A 22,492-nucleotide genomic window follows, 5' to 3' on the forward strand; every position below is an offset into this window, starting at 1 on the left:
ATTTCAGTTTGAAACGACTGAAACTTAAAAAACACAAAATGTATTGCCTCCAAAATTTAAACAGATTTTAGCATTATTATTAAAGATAAGCAAAAATGGTACACGGGAGGGGGCATTTTCTGCAAAAGCATTCGTTATGCTCAACATTTCAGAGAGCATGGAGAAAGGGAGCTAAAGCACTTGCTATCCGCCTCTCTCTAAAGCAGTTTTCTGACATTGGCAGCACTGCATTTCTCATGCTTACCACATGAGAGCAAAATCAGCTGGGATCAGCGTGGTCAGCAGGGCTTTTTTTCAGCCGGAACGCAGCGGAAGGGAGTTCCGGCACCTCCACAGAGGGCAATCTAAACTCCCTTCTGTCTGGAGATCAGGGGGCGGGGCCACCAGCCATGTGACCATTTTCACCGAGGGCGATTTAAACCTTAAAAAACTCCCCCCTTTTTCCAGCTGACCAAAAGTGACGTCATTGCATGGTCCTGAAAGCGTGCACACACTTTACGTGTGCGCATGTAGTAACAGGGGCACCACCTGCCGCCAGGAGTTTCCCCTGTGCTGGCAACCCACTGAGTTCCACCACCTCGTTTCCCAGAAAAAAAGCCCTGGTTGTCACCAACGAAAGGTACCATTAAAACAAAGAACAAAATCAGTAGCAGATGCTGGCTGGGGAAAGAATAAGCAGCGAAAAAGGTGAGCGAATTCTCTCCCCCACCCCAGCAACTTGCCTCACCTAGAAGTGTCACTTCTGCGGTAAACACATTCGTGAGAACACATGCAGGGCAACCCTAATCATTTATATGCTTTTAAAGGTTTTTTTAAAAACTGACCTTTTAGCAGCGCTGTAAGGATTGCAACATCAATATCTTGATGTTCATCAGACCCAATGTGGAATACAGTGATCTGTATTGAAAAACCATATCCGAGAAATGTGTTTTCACATTAACATTTCAACAGCGTTTTCATATATTTTAACAGCTCCTTAACGTAATATCCTGTTATATCTCTCAAAGTAACCGTTTTAAAAGGTGAAGACGTTTGAATCTAAGGAACTGAGAGCCCATTTTATTTTATTTAGGATTTTTCTATTCTGCCATTCACTATGAAAGGATTTCGGGGTGACTCATGAAAAAAAAAGATAAAATGCAATCAAAAATACTAATGTGCACAAACTAAAATAGTATCAGCAGTAGAAACTTACACCTAATACAACCAGCAGCATATTAAAAAAGCAGCAGCATTCAGAAGAGAAAGAGCAGAATAAAAACAATAGAGCAGCATCAAACGTAAATCACAAACATTACATATATACAGCATACCAAATATTAAGTGAGCATTAATAAGAACTCACAAAAATCAAACAGCAAGAATATACATATAAATGAATATAAAATAGAACTGTGGGAGAGGGTGAGAAATTTACAAACAGCCTGAAGAAAACAAATACATCTTTGCCTGGTGCCAGAAGTTCAAGAAACTCATTACCAGGTAAACAGCAGAGAAGACAGCATTCAACATAAGAGGGGTAACAACTGAGAAGGCATCGCTTCCTTGAATCGACTCGCCTTACTTCAATTATTGGAGGCAGATGGAGAAAGGCCTCCGATGACGATGATGATCTCAAATGATCGGCAGGTAATGTACAGTTTAAATCAATAAACCCTGCACTCACTCAAACAGTTAAGCACTTACGCCCTACAGATAAACAGAAATAAAACACGCTTAACTGTTTCCAAGTTGTATGTTAAATCTTTGTCTTGTGTACCTTGGACTACAAAACGAGAAAACCAAATGCTAATTCTAACTTCAGTAAGATATACGGTTAGATGGTTATTCTAAAACTGATCAGAAAAGCGGATTTTATGAATACCGATAAGGAAGACATTCTGGGATTCAGGCCCACCTGTGAAAAATCAACCAGCTGCCATCATGCAACACTTTGGAAGATCCATTCTGGGAAAAGGGGGAGGGACGCCTGCCATTCAAAATGGGAACCGCTAATCGAGAAATACCAGTCCAAAGCATACTTGGGTACATAAATCAAGGTGAGCAGATCTTTGAGATACCAGCCATGATTCAAGTTATGAAGTCCAAAACCCAAATTTCAGTAGTTGAGAGAAAGCCAAAATGAAAACCAACGGCAAAAAGAGAAGCAGTTTTTTAAAGGAGTACTTTGACCTGCAAACATAGTGGCAACAGAAGATTTGCTGTGGGCCCAGAAATAAGTCAAGGCAAAAATCCAGGTTGCAGCTATTTTTTCCACATAGCTGGTGGGATTCCTCCTCAATTTCAAAGCATTTATGGAAGCCTGCACTACTAAAAGAATGTTTGCTGCAAACTGTTAAAGCGTGCGATAACTTACAAGTTCTTTTTTCTTCATGCACTCCAGCAGTGTCTGGAACAAATGAACTGCCTCACTCTGGCCAAAATTAAATGTCTTTTTGATGGTTGAAATGATTTCAGGTTCTGCCCCATCAGGAATACTTCTGAGAAAACCAGAAAGCCCCGTATTATTCATGGAAAAGTAGTACAAGGATACCACTTTTGCTTTGGCTCAAAGCAGAACCAAAATAAAGCCTTGCCCTTCAGAAGATGGGATACTTATCCAAAAACATCTCTTTAGGAAATGTTCTTTGCTTTACAGTGTAAAATATTCACGGCACCAGGTGTTTAATAGGCTTACCCTCCTTCTTCTGTTTGCTTATGGACATAAGCCAGGATGTCTGCAGCTCTGCCAGTGCCCTCGCAAACCACCACGGGCACAGGAGGACTTTCCTGAAGGTATTCCAGAACAGTAAGGATAACGTTGGGACCACCTTCAAATATGAGTGCCACCACAGGGACACCCTGGCCAATTCCTGTACCAAACAGGTAAAAGAAATGTATGAATTAGGCATACAAAGTTCTTTACTCTTTTTAAAAAAATAAGAACCTCGTAGTTTTATTTAGAAGTCAGCTTATGTGTCAATTACTTGTGCTCAATGCATTCAAAGAACCAGAGTCACTATCAGGTAGGGTTGCCAAATCTGGGTTGGGAAATGGGGGTGCAGCATGGGGAGGACAGAGTTTGTGGGGGGAGAAGGACCTCAGCAGGGTATAATGCCCCCCAAAGCACCCATTTTCTCCAGGGGAACTGATCTTTGTTATCTGGAGATTAATTCCAGGAGATAGCCAAGCCCCACCGGGAGGTTGGCAACCCTACTATCAGGGCTGCATATACTCTGCAGTTAAAATAGAAAATTAAATTTCTGCACCTGAGCTAAGCTAAATTCTAGCTCTGGAAAAGCTAAATTGCAGCCTAGCATTCCTCCAAATTAATCCAACGTGTATGGTTTCTCTTTAATTGTTTATTCCGTAGTTTCTACTACCTTGCATAGATGGTTGTACTGCTACTCATCACCAGAGAAGGAAAAAGTATTATACTGGTCACCGAAGCACTGCCCTCAAAGCGCTGGGAATCTTATTCGGAGACCACTCTGGCTCCTGAGAGATCACCAACCATTGTTCATGCATTCTTAGATTTAAGGCTCCATGTATGTGCACAAGGCACTGCAGCTACAGCCCCCCTGCACCACAGCCCCCATCCTTCCGGGGAGACTCCAGAATGGCATTTTTAAGGGACCCAAAGTGGCATCAGAAGTAAGGAGAAAGTGGGGAAAGCCTCAAGGTGCAAGCACAGCTCTTCTCACTGTTGTCTGGAGGATCCCACAACCATACAAGCTAGAAGTGAGCTTGTTTTCTTTCTTTCTCTCTACTTAGGAAACTAAATTCTATGGCCGATATCAGATTCTATGGCTTTTGAGAACTCTTCTGAGATCATAGCAACCTGGGTTGTGTGTATATTCTCTGCTGAATAACCAGTTATAAAATAGATTGTCCCCATCAGAGGCCCCCGGAAAGCATCTTGGAACCAGAACAAGTAATGAACTGATACAGGTGGATGAGAAACACTGCCATTTCTCTCAAAAAAGAAGTGAACGTGAAATAGCCTTTGGGAAACAATTGATATGAAGCGTGACTGTTTTTAGTTCAAGGTAAGTGGATTTTACTTAAAACTACAGATACTGAACTTCACTATTTTAACCTCCACAGTACTCATATAGGTAAATACAAGTCAGAAAGTTGATATAAAAGTCGGAAAGCTAATATTCACAACATAATACTAGGCTCAACGTATTCCGCCAGTTGTACAAACAAGTTAAAACGTGGAGCAACAGACACTTTAAGTACAGCTAATCATACACAAGGTCTGAAGTGCGGTTTACACCTGATAAAGACATAATTAAAATGCAACCAACTAAGTCTGCAGACACACAAACGGAACACAGAACCTGTAAACATGTCGTAACTTTGCACAGTAATATGTAGCCCATAGCTACAATAAATACAGAAGACACAAGCTCAGTACATCTTCTCCTTGTCACTTGCTCGTCAAACCAGATCCTTTGTTTTTAAGAACAGTAAGTAGAAAATGTGCAAACATCATCACTTGTTAACAATATTATATGTATGATGACACCTTTAAACACTAAATTTCATGGGATGAAAAAAAGCTCTGAAAGAAATAAGATCTTTCCAGTCATATACAGGTATAAATTCACGATTATTTCCTCCATCACCACCTCTAAATTGAGATAATAAGAACCAATCACTTGTCTTTCATGTCCCCTGTGTACCTTTTTATTGGCTAAAGCCACATCAGGGAGGTCAATTAAAGGAGTCAGGATAAAAGTTTATACATTCAGTAGAACTAAATGTCTTTATGGACTGCTCCACTTCCTGATGTATTGCCTATGTGAATGCTCCCCCTAAAAAAAAAAAATCTCAACACAAAGAAAAAGAGCACACAGGAGCAAGACTAGCTTGAACCGTTCTCCAGTGGCTACTTTTCTAGGTGCAGGGACAACACTACAACTAGCAGAAATCAAACAGAATTCAACCGCACTCCCAGCCTCAAGTGACAAAAGCATCACCACTTTACCATCGTCAACCTTTCACATTTCAAATAAAACAAAAAAAACCCAGTCATGTCACAGTCAACCTTCACATCCACATACTTGCATGAATTCTTTGCAGATTGATTGTTTTTTCCAGTTCTCTCCGAAGTTTAACTTCTGCCCCATATTTTCCAACTGTTCCATCATCCACCAGTATGAAATGGGAATGAAGATTATTTAGGACGTTTAGTTTACTTAAAGGATTTAGCAGGGTTTGATATGGAGCAACCACCTGCATGTCATAAAACAAACAAGACAAAACAATATCCTGAAAAAACACCACAATCTTCAGGAGAATGCAAGCTGGAAATAAATTAGACTTGCTTCCAAGATTGGTCAGGCTTTAAAAGGCCACATCTGTCTGATAACTACCCATTTTATTTATCTATCAGCTGTGGTTCTCTGCTTCCTTCCTTCAGAAAAGACGTTGCACTACTAGATGTGATTTTTTTTCACAAGAGGAATGCTATTTCTACAATGCCACAATGAAGGCAAAGTAGATTGGTTTGCAGTAGAAAAGAGCAAGAGTCCAGTAGCACCTATAAAACTAAAAAAAATTGTGGTAGGGTATGAGCTTTTGTGAGTCACAGCTTACTTCTTCAGCTACAGTCTGCTACAGATAGACTAACACCGCTACCCATCTTGATCTAGATTGGTTTCATTCTGGTAGGCCCATAGGTAGTTTCGGGACAGGCCATTGTCACAGGAGGCATGAGGTCTCTTACTGTGGAAGGTATCCCCCATTACAAGAAGAGTCTTTACAACATCAAGCCCAGTAAAATTCACAACTGGATTTAAATTCGTATCAAAGCCTGAATGTAGTTACAAAGGATTCATCATAATCAATTAAGAGCACAAATACAACAAATGGACCAGCTTACATCTCTCCCAACGAGGTCGTTTCTGTTTTCAATCACTCCCCATGAAGCTATTCCAATAGTGCAAATCTTGCGAGATGATCGAGAGGCGTGTTCCTTGAGGGCATCACCAACGTGTTTGGCAACTCCTGTCCAGGATCAAGGAATATCACTAAAATTATGTCCTACTGGTATCAACAGATCATCTGGGCCAACCCACCATTTAAAAACCAGGCATGCCTATGAAACCACCTTCAAAAGATTTCTGACAAGGCTTTCAGTGAAAACTTCCTAGGAAAGTTGGCGAATTCCCCTTCTGAAAGTCTGTGCCAGTTCAGATCAAATTTCCCTTGCTAGTCAGATGTTTTTGTGAACATGTGTTTCTTGTAATTTAACCCCACTGCTTCTATCCTTGCTGCATTATTTTTCTCTTTTCAAATACTTGGGGGAGGGGCCATGTCAACACGACCCCCTTTAACCTTAATTTCCTTACCTGGTCTCACAATGTTCTTTCAACTTCTATTTTTTGAACAAGTTCCTAAAGTTTGACTGGAAGCTTATGCAGTCATGACGCATATCAATTAAGGCATTACACAAAGTGATGTGCTTTGAAACAAAAGCAGCAGAATATTGTGCCAAATATTGTGCGCTATTTTTAGTAACAGCAGCAACAACAACACTCATGGCTCAATTAAAATGTATCTATTGATATCACTGAGCCACATTTAATCTTGTTCAAAAAACAACATAATTTTAGCTGATTCTGAAATATTACTGGAAGTACTATCTTCATATGGAAGATAAAAAATAAGGCTGAGATTTGTGCTCTCTTATTTGCAAGCCATTCAAAAGCACAAGAACCATATTCCACAGGTAGAGCCAGAATTTCATCCTTAATATTTATATTCTGCCCTTCAAGAGGAAAACTCTTCAAAGCAGCCAATGAACCTGAAATGTAAATGTTTGAAATAAAGCCAATGAGAGGGGCCTTGTCCTCTCTCCCTTCTTCTCCTGATGGAGCCCAAGAGGGCTTGTGGCACTTAGACCAGGAAAGCTAATGGACAGAAGGACCTTGGTTCTCCCTTCCTCTGATAATTTTTTCTGATTTCCCCCAACTCCTGAGGGAAGAAAGCATTTCACTCTTATCTGCAATGATTAAGGAATCTGCAGTGCTCTAATTCAAACTCTGTTTCAGCTGAGATGGCCGCAAGTATCGCACAATAACCTGACTGTCTGAAATTCTCTCATGAGCTGTGCCTCCTCAGCTCCTACAATTTTAAGATGGGACATGAGCTTTTGTGTTACAGGACAGCCTGAAGTCAGCAGTGGGTATTAACTTCTGTGGGGGCGTTTTACCCGGTGGGAATGTAAAGTGAACCATGTTGCCACTTTAGTAGCAGATGTAAAAGACCCAGATCTTGGTACAGGGGAATATATACTGTTACTCCAAGCCCCAATATCCCATTCATGACCCACAAAGATTCCAAGCCTGCTATGTCTTGCAGAATGCAACTGCATAGAAAACCACTTTAGAAAAAAAAATCATATAGAATTAATCATATATAGAATTAATCATATATAGAATTAAAAATCATATGGAAAGAAGACTGATCCAATTTATATGACATCTGGAAGGCATTTATGGCGTCAAAACCTCACCTGTATTCACTCCTCCAGTTATAATCCAGGCTCCTGTTGTCACTGCAGCTTTAATAAGGCCTTTGCCAAGCAACTGTTTGATGCGTGGGTGAAGCTCAAATTTTTGCATCCCTCCATGAACGGAAATAACAAGCTTGGGCAGTTCCATCTGCCATTCTTTAAGCATAAGCTGTAGGATGGCTTCAGGTTTTGTATCATATGACAACCGCACATACTAACAAATGGAAGAGTTAGGACGGGTTAGCCATTTTAACAAGCATCATATTGAAAATTTACCACAAGTATAAAGATGCTGCTGCAAGGATGAATATGTTCTTTCCGAATTCATAATTTCCAATTTGTAATTTCAGAACTGCCACAAGATTTTGAACAATGTTTATCTCCACAGTAATAATGTTCAAAAACTTTATTTTCTAACTAAGAATTTATCTGTTAATTTATCCACATATAATTATTATGAAAAATGGTGGTCCTTTTTGGATTTTATTGATAAAACCGAAACACTTCCTCCTAACCATCTTTATCAAGACATATTGAAAGTTTAGTACGATAAGCTGAATTATTTACACCAGCATATTGTGAATTTTACTTGTATTCAACATATTATAGGCTATAGTAAACAACTGCTTTAAATTTTTTTTTCTTTTCTTGTAACCAGCAATCTTGTATAACTTTTATATCGCTCCCTGTATTTGTTGTTCAAAGTTATTGTTGTTGTGGTTTTCTTTTATATTCAATAAAAGTCTTTAAAAATAAAAAAACCCAAAACTTTATTTTCATGGCTTGCCAATTTCATCATATCCCTCAATCTGTAAATATCACAAAAGCCCTGAAAATCCAGAGCACATTTAACAAAACGGAATGTATTAAGCTTCCCGGAGCATGCCAGCAGACAGAACGGTTCACAGACAAATTATAGCTTCCGCAAACCAGGAAGTAAAGGAGGGAATTGGTGTGAAGATGCAACATATTTAACAAGACTAATAGTGAAATCCTCAGCTGAGTTACTTCAGTCTAAGCACATTCGTGCTAAGACTGAAGTAACTCTGCTTAGGGTTTTGCTGTAAGCATAGTTCAGACTCATGACGTTTGAAATGGGCCACGGCCCCTGTGCGCCATTTCTTTTTTTCCTGCAACATAAAGGTAAAGAGAAAGCCAAAGTCTTAACTATTAGTTTTCAAAGACCAAAACATATACTGAGCAAGACTGATTTGTAGAAAAGAATCCTTTTGTAGAAGAGATAACCAAAATCTGAAGTGTTGTTAATCATGCTGTGAAGAAGATGAACGTATTCTTTTTGGTTTCTTATCAGTATTATATTCACTTCAAAAAAAGAACATAAATAGTAAACAACTCCATTCATGTAAAAAATTGCAGATCATCCGAACAGAAAATGGATTTCAATCATGAATAAGACTTCAATATTGAGCTGCCACTGTTTTTCCCTTAAAGTGCAAGTCGGTCACATGAGAACTTGATTTTCGTATGCGCTATTGCCTCTGTGACCGGGTACTTCACTTGAACATCATCCAAAAAGCACTTGTCAAGCCTGTGATCAGATGACAAACAAGAGAGGGGCACTGGAACATTTGAAACATACCTTAGCTCGGTAAGAATGTGAGCCCCCTTGGAAGTTAATGACGCCATAAGCATCTGTTGAACTCTGTTCTGTATGTTTTTCCACCGACCACTCTTCTAGCTCCTGATTAAAATTTTCACCCAATTTCACATCTGAATATTTCATGGCAAGACTTGCAGTGAAGCAAGCATGTTGCCGGACCAAACGGCCACAGCAGCACCTGTGAAGAGAATCACCACAAGCCGGGGAATTTGTTATTTATTTTAAAATATCTACATGCTGCGATGTCAATTTTAGTTGCCACAAATGGCTCACTTCAAAAGTATCAATGTGCAATAAAATTAATGAGCAGCACAGAATTTTAAACACGGCAAATAAACATCTCAACTCCCCCCCCCCCAAATTACAAACAGTAGAGAATTACAGCCAAAAGAACCCCCCAAATAAAATTCAACTAAAAGCAGGATGAAATAGAAAAGTTTTCACCTGGAAACTGAAAGCAGGCATTGAAGATGCCAGACAGACCTTTCAGGGGCGGGTGTTCAGAGATACAGCACCACCACGGAAAATGCCCTATATCCCTGGTCCCCACTCGTCTCACTTCAGAGAGGACCTCTGAAGAAGTGAACAGGCAGATTCTTATTAGAGGAAGCGGCCCTTCAGGCATACTGGGCCCAGACATTATTGGGCGTTAAAAATCAAACCCAGCTCTTTGCATCAGACCCAGAAACAAACTAGAAACTAATACAGATCTTGCAATGCCTGGTTATTGTGGAGTTTTCCTGTCGATGCCCTTGCCGTGGTGTTTTGGAGCATATGCTATTCCCAGAGCTCCTCAAAGGCATCCCTATATAAAGAGCATTACAGCAATCAAAGCCTTCAGGTGACCAAAACAGGGATAAATGTAGCAAGCTCAACTACCTTTTCCCAGCTGGATAACTATACCTAGGAAAGGGCACAGGTGGTATCCCAAACGTAGTTAGTTAAAGGTGTTTTGAGTCAGAAAGGCCATTTCGGCATCTAGCCATAAGGCCTGTTCTGGCAAACAGCAAACTTCATCCTCAAAGAAAAATGCCTGCTGCCCAGAAGCCCATTTTCGGAGTGGTAGGACGTTATCTAGTGGCTCTGATTGCTCTTTCGATTAAAAAGAATCAGGTCAGAAGCATACATTACATTAATAATAATCGTGCAAAGAAAGGTAATAAAAACCAGAATACTAGAAACAGAGAACAAAAACTAGGGAGTGGATGATTAAAATACTTTCAAAAATCACCTTTAGCAAACAACTAAAATATCAGTTCTAGTTTCCATAGTCTATTTCTGGCATATAAGCATTCTGGTTTAAGCCTGTTCTGTATTTCCCCTTGCCTTTAGTTTCCAGTTATTTCCATATACCAGCGCCTATTTTCTAACATTTCACTCATATTAAACCACAATTGTATGTTTTAGAGACTAAAACAAAAGATAAACTGAACAGAGTTCTACTTACCTGACAAGTTGCTGACAGATCTGACATCCTGGGAGGCATCTGTTTAAAGAACACAAGACAATATCTTGGCACTTTGCCCGTATCATCACACCCAAGAGTCTATGCCTTAATATGAAGAAGATTGACCATAAAGTATTCTTGTCACCACTACTTATAGTTTATACCACAAAATTGTGTGTATGTGCGTGCGTAAAGTGCTTTGAGTTGCAGCTGACTTATGACAACCCTATAGGGCTATCAAGGCAAGAGGCAAACAAAGGTCGGTTGTCATTCTCTGCCTCTGTGAAGTGCCCCTAGATTTCTGTTGCGGTTTCCATCGGAGTACTAACCAGAGCTGACTTTGCTCAGCTTCCAATTTCTGACAAGATCAGGCTAGCCTGGGACCTCCAGATCAGGGCTCAAAATTATTTAGAGCTCAGTTTTTACAATAATAATTTTGGAACGTAGCTATAGAGGAAAGCGCTTATTGTTTATTCGTGCGATTTTGCAAAGGTGTTCCACAAGTAAAGTGGCTGCTTATTAATGACATATAATAAATATCACTATGCCTCTAACAGTGTGATGCAAGTCCATTGAAGTCAATGGGTTCAGAAGGGTATAGCTCTGTTGAGGATTTCACTGTAAACAAAGCGTATCAGCAAAGGCAACAAGCACATGTGATGCTACCATGACAAACAATGCACAGGTCCTTTAGTTTAGCAGTCCACATTTTTATAATGAATTTGTATTAAGAGCAAATTCTTCAAAAATCTGCACACATTGGTCACATTTAGACATCACAACCCAAATCCGTTTGTCCATAGCAGGATCCAGCACAGCCTGTTCTTGCACTTGCATGCTCTTTGACAACTTGCTTCTCCTTCCTCCCCTCATACACGGAGCACAACTGAAAGCTTCCTGTTATGAGAACTCTTCAGTTTGCTGTGACATACAAACAGAAGCACCTCAGCAAAGCTGGAGTTCTTTTCCTTCCCATAAACTCAGATTTAACCTTAATTCAGATTCACACTTTTCTGCGAGGAGGAAACAAACTCCCATTGCCCACACACCTGCATTTGGACATTACAGCAAACTAGAGTTTGAGTGAAGGGCTTCTCAGATTCAGAAACATTCACTCGTGTTCCACACATGAAGTGATTGTGGAAGGGTGCACATGAACAGGATGTGTCTATGCTTATCACAGACAAACAGGTTTTTCATGACGTCTGAAAGAGGCCACTACGGAGAGGTAATCCCAGGTCGCTGCAAAGTATACAATCCACAGGGAGCTGCAACTAATCACACAGATGAGTGAGTGGCCTTGTAGGAGGCAAGTGTTTGCTACATTCACACTTCATATTTTCAGATGTACGCTTCAAATCTTAGGTACACACATTTTAAAAAATGCTGAAGAAGCCCTTATTCTCTGGGGTGAAAATGAGGAAAGGATCAAGTGGCTACCTACAACTGTGCTTCTCACAACTGCAAAGGAAAAGATTCTCCCAAGAGTAAATGAACTGGGAATAAGTTGTTCTTTTATTTTTATTCTTTTAATGCTTTTTATTCTTTTTGGGAGTAAAATCTATTTGCTTCATTAAGTTTCCATTGAAGGAGCATTGTACCACATATGGGCTCAGTGAAGTATTGAATTCCTGGCTGGGAAATGTTCTCAGCATTACCTTCCCAATTACCCACTTTGCATTTCCAAATTTTCCATTTGTTTCAATTCCATCACAGCAAAACCTACCCAGGACTCTACAGCTACATGAAACACACATCATATCACATTTTACAAACTGAAACAGAATTGCTGGCTGTTTCCCGCTCAACTATAAACAGATTCTGAGAAGCTGAAATTCAAGTTTTCCTAGAATCAACAAGTATTTCTGCACTCTCTCTACAGAGAAACTCTATACTACTTCATAATTTACCTGTGAGGGTCCTTTGAACTTGGTATTATATACACACATTCCCGCTTGGTAAAAGTATTTTCTATCCAAGATTTCTGGGTCTGCAAAGTAAGATAATTCTGTGTCAACCATAAGCATTGGCAAGTATCATTAAAAACAGGGTATTTTACAAAACATGCTCTCATAGGATCAATCCATTTTTACAGTAAAAATTCATTCTGTTGCACATTTTGGTTATACCAAGCGTTCACTGAACCAAGAGAAGTAGAAATTAGCAAGCAGAAATTAGTAGCTACGGCATTTCAGTTGCTTGTAAATATACAAAAAGCTGTCAAATACAAGCTAAGAGTTGTCTAGCATCCAGGTTGCCTAGCTTAAAAAAAAAGCCCCACAAGGCGTATTCACTAGGTTTGCTACCACCAGCAGCGGAAAAAAGTGAATGCTAATCATTTGCACTTTTCAAGTCACTCAAAATAAGCTTGAGTTTAGAACTACTTTTTCAAGTGAAAAAAAAAATCTGTATACTTGAATATACGGTTCCAATTCAAAGGGCTCTGGGTGGGTAACAACCAATTTGAGTATGAAAGCCTAGAAATGAGGGAGCACACACACCATGCAGCTGTATGGCAAAAAAATACAGGGTTTGATCCGAAGAATCATAAATGAGAGGCAAACAGCTACTACTGTTCTTCCTCAAACATTCGGGCAAGAGCTCGCAAGAGTTCCTGCGAGTTTCTTTCACATTTCTCATGCTTCTGCTTGCATAGAATGTTGCGCTAGCAAAAGAACACAAGGTGTTCTTTGGATTTCTCCCGCAATCCTAAAAAACCCTTTCCTGAGTAAGCCCCACTAAAATAAAGAGGGTTTGCTTCTGAGTAACTTTTCTCCCTAGTAGGGACCTAGAGCAACTTACAAGTTCGTTCTTCCCTCCTTCATTTTATCCTGACAACAACGACATTCTGAGGTTTTTTAGGCTGCAAGTGTGTGACTGGCCCAAAGCCACCAGCAAGTGACAGAGGAGGGATTCAAACCTGGGTCTCTCAGATCCGAGTATGACTACACTCTAGCCACCTGGTATCAAAATCTACCACAGATTTCTTATTCTAAGAAGACATAATTGCATTTTTCAGATACATCTATAATGGAAGATTAAGAAATTTTATATTATGAAGTATAGCATTATCATATACTGTCAAAATAAGATAAAAAATAAGCAGTTCTGGTTTTTTAAATAAAACGTTCAGCCATAATGTGGGAAAACTATAAAACCAGAAACTTTAAAACTGAAACTTTAACATTATTATTATTCACATTCTACCACATCTTTCTTTCCTCAAAGGAGTTCATAATGGAATGCAGAAAGTTATTTCATTATATCCTGAAAAAAAACCTGGGAATTCTTCTGGGTCAACAAATAGACTTTTCCCTCTGGCCATTTACGAGAAGCCCATGATAGTCTTACAAACCTTCCATCAGCTGCATGGACTGAATATACAACAGTCCAGTCTGAAACCCTCTGTACAGATCATGCATGTACATGAAACCGCATCATGCCTTATACTTCCACCAGCATTGAAACCTATTTTTCAGACATTTGGTACATATTATGGAGAGGTACACTATTCTTCCATAATCTTTACAAAACAACAATGTGCCAGTTAACTAGGTAACACTGCTTTCAGAGCACTGAAGTCTTTTTTTGTAGCTAAGACTTCTTCAAACTATCTCTGTGGTTATAGAGAATGAGGGAGTTTTCCACATGCCTACTGGATACAAGCATTGTAAGATGGCATATGCAAAAAAGATTACACGCACTTTATCATATTTATCCCTTGAACTACATTTATTGTAAAAGACATAAATGACCAGTTTAGAAGCGTCTGAACTGAGGGCATAGCCAGTTCAACCTTTAGAACATTTATTACAGTCTGAAATGCTCAAAAACATGAATTTTAATAAAGCTACGCACTTACCTGGACATAAGTCCCACAAGTGAACATGCTTAAGCTTGTACTACAAATTTAACTATGAATTTTAAAAGTAATCATCACAACAAGCAGAGAACAAGAACGATTTTCTAAATGTTAATCTCAAAGAGAAAAGGTTTGCAAAACTCTGTTTACAGGGTACAGGCAGACATCATACATACAAACCATTTTTTCAGATGCTCTTTATAATTATTTCATTATTACCATTCAGATCACACTATCTGAAGCCATAAACATGGCAAGAGAATTGGGGTTTTTTACAAAAAAATACCTGTTCAAGATACAAAGTCCATCTTATTTTTTCTTTGCAGAAATCCATACTGAACAACTACTAGCAGGTCCCCTTTGAGGATCAATCTTATACCACACGGTTTACTCTAATTTAAGGTTTTGGAGATGACAGGTTACAACAACATGCTGCTTCTAAAATGCAGGATGAGATCAGACCTTAAAATAATTCAGCATTACATTATAGGGACAATCCTTTGAATGAGAAGAATATTCAGGGGGTCCTTTCTATCCGGTGCTCCATTCTCTAGTTATAGTACTAGAAATTAAGCCTGCTATGAAACAACTTTGATTCCTGAGAACCAGTGAAACACTTTAATGTGAACATCCTGTCAACTGTAACCAAGGCAAAGTCTGAATGCATGCAGCCATCTTCTAATGAGTCAGTCCATTGGTCTATCAAGGGCAGTATTGTCCAATCTGACTGTGAGAGGCTTTCCAGCATCTCAGGAAAAGGTCTTTCACAACGCCTACTACATGATCCCTTTAGCTAGTGGAAGCCAGGGATTGAACTTGAGACCTTCTGCATACAAAAGGAGATGCACCACCTCTGAGGCACAGACCCCCCCCCCAAGTTGTGGTGATCAGTTCTTCAATATTTAATATACAGCAGTCTGAAAATATTCACCATTACTGAATCATGAAGCAGCACTGGTCTGTTATGAGCCTGCAAAGTGGCTGGCAAGAACTACAGCTGACAATACACCATTGCTGGCCGGCCAGCTGGAGCCTACCCATACTGTGGGATTATGCCTCTGAATCATACACTGCAGGCAGGTTTCAGAAACAAGCGTGAGGCTGCGCCTATATTATCTATGGATCTTTGTACTTTAGTAACAAACATCACCCACTTTTGAGTAACAATTGTGTCATGCCACAGGATGGAGGGAGTCTACCATTAGGTTATTACAGTGTGGAGTGACAAACCCATTTCCATGACCATGTTTCCTGCAGTCCCTGGTCTTCAGCTGGTCTTAAAAGAATTTACTGCAACACTAGTACGTACACTGCCTCAAGTATCTGTTTATTCCGTTTATTTATTTAACTTCACTTACACCCTGCCTTTCACCCCAAGGGAGGCCCAAAGCAGCTTACATCATTCTCCTCTCCTCCATTTTTTCCTCACAACAAACCCTGTGAGGTAGGTTAGGCTGAGAATTTGTGACTGACCCGAAGTCACTCCACGAGCTTCCATGGCAGAGTGGGGGATCGAACCTGGGTCACTCAGATCCTAGTCCATCACTCTAGCCACGATGACACCACACTGGCTCTCTGCAGATAGGTAATTTTATAAATAAAAAGTTGCCTCGTGATAAGCAAAACAGTCATGCAAGCTATTATCCCTACAGATAATCAATCAGTCATACTGTCTAGGACAATTCAAGCGTCTATGTTGTGATTGGAGAGCTGGAGCTGAACATTTACGCCTTCTATTAAAACTCTGGGCACATGTCGGAAAGTAGATGCTAAACAAGAGAGGAAGAAGTTATACGCAAAGGAGCCTGCTAGTCTGATGACGCTGAAATCAGGAGAAAGACTAAAAAGTAGCGCTGGGCAGTACACTTACTCCTCAAATCAATGCACTCCTGTGCATTCAGAAGTCAGAAGGCAATAGACTTGAAACACAAACAAAGACATTAATCTGGTTTATACACAATGCTAAATCATAGTTTGGTGTTGCATGAGCAAACCTCGAACTCACGCGTTCCCTCACACAGAACCATAGCATGTTCTAAGTCCCTACAACATATCCTAGTTTGGAGCACACCAAAGGTCTGGCGTATGAGGTAGTAACAGTGGTGACAGAATGTACCCTGCCACTTTAAACTGCAGGTGAGGGATTACATTTTCCAGAGTCCCTCTATACTAATAAATCTCTGCCAAGTGGAAAACTAGCACAGCATGCAAACAGCCAGGCTAGAACTTTAGAGTGTAATATACTACTGTCTTATCTGCAGGAAACTTTTTACAAGGAGGAAGGAGCATTAAAACTGTGCCTACCTACAATCTGAAGTGGGAAAGCCCATTCCACCACCTCAGAATTCTAACACCTCATTCTAGGATTGCCAGATGCAGGCTGGAAAATACCTGGATATTTGGGGAGTGAAGCCTGGAGAGTGCAGGGTTTGGGAAGGGGAAGGACCTCAGCAGGGTATAATGCCATAGAGTCCACCCTCCAAAGCGGCCATTTTCTCCAGGGGAACTGATCTCTGCGGCCTGGAGATCAGTGGTAATTCCAGGAGCTCTCCAGCCACCACCTGGAGCCAGGCAACCCTATCTCATTCTGCCCCATGCCTAGAGCAGGCCACAATATTCCTAGCTTGGCAAAGAATGATTTGTTACAAATCAAGAAGAAGAAATCAGAGTTTCAAAGAAAAGAGGGAGAGAGGAAGGGAAAACAAAAGCCCAAGAATCATGAAAGTTAACACCATACCGTAATTTGACATAATGTGCAAACCCATTCATTGTCTGGTCTTCCTTTGCTTGCCACTCATGCAATGCAGGGCTGGTTCAGACACTTACTCGCCTCTGACCTGCCTAAACCTCTCAGTACAATGAGATGATGAGTGGGCCTCAAGCTCCCATTCTGCCTCTCTCATTGTCCTGCTCCAAGAGGGGAAACAGCAATGACAATCCCATGTTTATGCCAATGTAGGTTTTCTTGATGCTGCAATACACTGTGTAGTGCAACAGAAGCAGCAACCCCTGGTAATTTCCTTGATTCTCCAAATATATATAAAATTTAACATGGCCAACCAAAGCACATCAGTTCTTCTTTCAGTGTTTTAAAGCAAGTATCATAAACTTTTTGGAAATACAGATCGCCACAACCAAAACAGTCCCTAAGCGGTTATATAGCCCTGTACTTCCACCATTTACAAGTCATTGCTCAACAGAAAAGAAACACTTATTAGCCAAACACATGGCAATCATGGGACTTAGCTGTGATCCATGCCTAGTTGACTGTAACACCTCAAACGTACAACAGGCTCCTACAGCAATAGCTGCAAGGCAGTAATTTTAAACATAAACCCCCGTTATCTTCCTACCATCGCTTAGAACCAATGAATCTCATTTCAGGAATTGAGCACCTGATGCAGATGTTATAGCACACTAAGTTCACACATACAAAGTAGTTGGTTAACAGCTGCATTTTTTTCTTTTCTCCTACCAGAACACAAACATGCATAACAGTGCGTACAAAGCTGGTTCTACTTTAAATAAGAACATGCCCATATTATCAGGACTTTTTCTAAAGTATTCTTAATTGTGTGCAATATTGATACCACCCCTCATGTTAACATTATACTCTCATCACGCATTTTTCACTTAAATGGCCTGCCTTCCTTTCTCAAAAAATAATCGTGGGACAAGTGGGGGGGGGGGGGAGTTGGCATGTTAGTTTCTTGCAGCAAAAACAAACAGGAGTCTAGTACCACCTTAAAGGCTAAAAATACTTCATTCCAACATAAACTTTTATGGACTAAAGACCTGATATGATGTGGTGGTTGTTCACAAGGTTCGCTGTAAACCAGAACTCTAAAGCCAGTTTGACATCCTAGTGAGCATTAACTCTGTGTTAATCCTAGTTAAAGTTGCCACTGAAAGCAAAGCCAGCGGAGCGGACGGAAAAGGGAGAACTGCAATCTCATGACTACTGTTAAAGTTTCCAGAACATTTTGTATGCTGTAATTCTTAATATTCCAGTGGCACTTTTTCCAGAGTCAAAATGTTTCAACACATCTTATTTCAGTAAACTTTACAAAACTATAATAAAATAGACCAAGGTTATTACTATTACTAAAGGGAGACTGATAGCGCTTATATGAGGTAAGGTAATGCAGCAGGACCCCAGTCCTTCTGCAGGTGGTTGTTGTTGTTTTTTTACAAAGTTACATCTTACAGCAGGAGAACTGCAATGTGTTCCTGCATCAAAAACGCTTCTTGAGGTCATTCCACTGTCTAGTCTAAGCTTTCATATATATTTTACTGAGAAACACCAGTTTTATTTAAACATAACCACCTTAACAAATAATCTGGAATATTTTAGCTCAGTCGTTCTTTTAAAAAGCTGCTTTACTCTTCTGGAACAATGAAATAACAGAAAGGGGGAAAGAACTTAAAGTTATACATTTCCTAGAGTTGTTTAACAGTTTCAGGCTCCAAGAAAACCCCACAGACGTCTCACTTCCTTGCTCTCCTTGCAATTTTAAAGTTACCTATTTCTATAATTACTAAGTCTTAAAGACAAGGAAGTGCTAGCTAGCCAGCTCATGCAGCAAGCTATACTTAAGGCTCTTCTCCAAACACAGATCCAAAAAGGACCAAAATATACCTTATGGAAGAAAAAAACCCTTAATTGAGCTTTACATCAAAGAGCTCAATGAAATCTAAAACAAAATTGTCAGCTGATCAAATAAAATACCTTTGGCAGGCATATCACATATAATAGAGCAAACGGTTGTCTCCTCCCCACCCCACAGATAGCCAAATCCATGCAAAAATATTACACCTAGATTGCCATTCGTAATAACAACAACAACATTCGATTTATATACCACCCTTCAGGACAACTTAATGCCCACTCAGAGCGGTTTACAAAGTATGCCATTATTATCCCCACAACAAAACACCCTGTGAGGTGGGTGGGGCTGAGAGAGCTCCAGAGAACAGTGACTAGCCCAAGGTCACCCAGCTGGCTTCAAGTGGAGGAGTGGGGAATCAAACCCGGCTCTCCAGATTAGAGTCCCACGCTCTTAACCACTACACCAAACTGGCTCTCTTAGGGTTATTATGTGAACCTGGATTCGCCTTTTCTTGCCTACTGAAGCTACTCTTTGAATTTCAGGTAGAGATGAAGATTTAAGATGATTAATGCAAAATATTATATACAGAATTGTTACAGAGACATAGTTTTAAAAAGGTACTTGGCATTCAACCTTCACCAGATATTTAAATCTAGACTGCACTAGCTGTAATTTACTCTCAAGGACCAGAATCCCTATATCAAATGTCAAGTTCCCATCTCTGTGAATACAAATCCTTTTTCAAACCATAAGCAGTGTTTTCAAACCGCCTGACTCACCAGATGAGCCATTATCAGTTTAAAAGGTTGAGTCATTCCAGTAGTACCTCCCCGCTCCTCATTTTGTCTGATAAAGAGGTAGAACTAATATGCCCCTAATATTTAAGGGATGGGCCCTGACCTGGATAGCTCTGGTGAGCCTGATCTCGTCAGATCTCAGAAGCTAAGCAGGGTTAGCCTTGATTAGTAATTGGATCATGGGAGACCTCCAACAAAGACCAGGGCTGCAGAGGCAGGCAATGGCAAACCACCTCTGATAGTCTCTTGCCATGAAAACCCTGCCAGAAGTCAACTATGACTTGCGCACCTTTGTTACAAACCCCGTGCACCCCCGTTATTTAAGGGATGAATGGATATTCTTGCAGAGCAGAAAATTTATTTTAATGCACTCTTAACTGAAATAAGTCAAGTTCACACAAAGCCTACTGGCATGAAGCAGTTCAAGTAGATGTGTGGTATGTAAGTTTATCTATGAAAACTCTTTTCCTGTGTCATATGTGGCAAGATATAAACCTATAATCTGGCTCAACAGACAGCAACAGAAGATTTCAAACGCTGCATGTTTCCCAGATCACCACAAAGCCTCATATATCTGGGCAACTTCCCAGCTTGGAAGGAGTTAGCAGCAGCAAAGAACTCATCCTCTCTCACTTGGAACATAGCTCTTGAAAGCCCGCAAGTAATTCTACTATGTAAACTAACTGAAAGGTGAACTTTTTAAAAGTTATCGTCCAAATAAAGGTCTTAGTAGCATAATGACAGGCATAAACAACTAAAAATAGATCTTTTCGTAGTTTATAAAAAGTGGAACAAGGAAACACTTGCACTATTTCAACTGCATCAAATCGAGCAATCAGCAAAGAGCAAGCAAATAGCTTTGTTATGTAACAAATCAGCAACAGAAACAATTTAACACTGTTTTTGCCACCCTGAAATCATTCATATTAGAGACTTGCCAAGCCAGGAATAGGCAAGGTTGTTCTCCCACATGCTTACTGTCTTAAACTGCCCATACTACTCCAGTAAGTCATCTGAATGAAAAACAAAATTTACTACAACCCTGGGTCCATGAGATATCCCACCCATCCCAAATCTCCTCCTCCAGCAAGTAAGTTCCTAGACACTTAAGGCAGCAAAGACTAGAATATGGGTCAGGCCTTCTGAGCTACAGCCCTATAGAGTCAGCTATTCTCTGACCTAACCTTCTTGGCCATGTACTGAGAATGTAAACATTTTTCTTCAAAGCAACTTTTAAAATGTAGCTGATCCAAGTTTTCCACTTTTGTACAGGACACAAGAGGATGAAAGACTCCCTGGGACTCAGATGGCTTGATGTGAACTCTCTGAAGCGGGGCTGTCCAGCAAAAGGGAAGTTCGTGGATTCATTACATTTTTCAAAATCAAACCAAGGGTCCACAGAATGCTAAAGTTTGAGAACCACTGACTGAGAAAAAAGATTACGGTAGTCAGGAATTAGATGATCCTTTACATTGGAATATCGTTACAGAAATGTAAATGCTGACATTGGTTAAATTGTTATTATTTACATTGTTGTTAATGATATTATAAATGAAAATAAAGTTTAAAAGAAATTAGATAATCAATACTAGGACAAGAGTCCAGCAATATTTACTAAAAGGAGGCACAATTTTTACTAGAAGGAAGCACTAGAAGGAAGTATTACATAAGTGAATGGCTGCGCAAGTGAAGATGGAGCCCTGACCATTTTAAAGGGATACTGCAACATTAATTTTTGCTTGGGGTAGGAGTATGCACTGCAGCAGCTGATTAGGAAACCATGCAATATAATTAGGGTAGAAAGAAGATGACACATTCAGTACAGGTCCAGGCAGGGAAATTTTATTTCTAAACAAATCATTTAAAGAAATGCTCCCCCGCCCCCACCGACCATACACCTGTTATTATGAAAGGGCAGGATTAGGGGAAGAAAATATCTGAGCAAATCCTTATTCCCAGTTATTTCATCATCCTTATTTTGAGGCCAGGAAAGCAGGCATAAACACTTGCTAAACATTTTAAAGCCATGTAATAGTGCAAAGATCGGCCATATTGCAAGGAAGGGAAGGCATGAGGCATATTTAGAACCTTTGAGGGGAAATCAGGAATACTTTAATCAGACATTTTTTTATGATCTATTCAGGCACAGAATTCGATGCAGAAAATAAAGCCAAACGAAACTTCAGTTTTACACTGCTAAAGAAGTACTCCTTAAAGACGAGACAAAGCTTGCCACACCCTCTCTCCTGTTATTGGACCCAACAACTACTATTCAGAGGAATACTGCCTCTGAACATAGAGGTTTCATTTAGACGTCATGACTACTCTCCATGAATTTCTATAATCCCCATTTAAAGCCAGTAAGAATTCTTATTAAACAAGTCCCACAATTAATTTCCTTCAGGAATTTACTCACAAGTAACACATTTATATATCTTATATATTTTGGAGAGAAAATTCTCCAGAGCACATGGTTAGGTTAAGAGCAACTTAACATCAAAGCAGGGCTTGTGAATCTGATGAGCCATGTGGAACATGTTGACTTCACTTTTGCCCCACCTGTGGCTCAAAGAGATGAGGAATCTATATGTTTTCAGTGAATATGGCCTGGTGCCAATGTGACACTAGACATCCCCTTTCCTATTGGG

The 22,492-nt window shown here is 39.9% G+C and overlaps 1 protein-coding gene across 1 annotated transcript in view; it reads right to left on the reverse strand.

Moving 5' to 3' along the window:
- TRPM7 (transient receptor potential cation channel subfamily M member 7) overlaps window positions 1–22,492 on the reverse strand; it is a 67,877-nt gene that overhangs the window by 35,980 nt on the left and 9,405 nt on the right. Inside the window, exons 2-10 of the mRNA XM_055002174.1 lie at window positions 12,486–12,565; window positions 10,576–10,614; window positions 9,108–9,306; window positions 7,508–7,721; window positions 5,873–5,997; window positions 5,052–5,223; window positions 2,678–2,852; window positions 2,357–2,480; window positions 825–897 (exon numbers count right to left, since the gene is read on the reverse strand). Coding sequence (XP_054858149.1) covers window positions 825–897; window positions 2,357–2,480; window positions 2,678–2,852; window positions 5,052–5,223; window positions 5,873–5,997; window positions 7,508–7,721; window positions 9,108–9,306; window positions 10,576–10,614; window positions 12,486–12,565 — 1,201 coding nt within the window. The remainder of the gene's footprint in view (window positions 1–824; window positions 898–2,356; window positions 2,481–2,677; window positions 2,853–5,051; window positions 5,224–5,872; window positions 5,998–7,507; window positions 7,722–9,107; window positions 9,307–10,575; window positions 10,615–12,485; window positions 12,566–22,492) is intronic.

This window comes from Eublepharis macularius, chromosome 18, assembly GCF_028583425.1.
Source record: "Eublepharis macularius isolate TG4126 chromosome 18, MPM_Emac_v1.0, whole genome shotgun sequence".
NCBI lineage: Eukaryota > Metazoa > Chordata > Lepidosauria > Squamata > Eublepharidae > Eublepharis > Eublepharis macularius.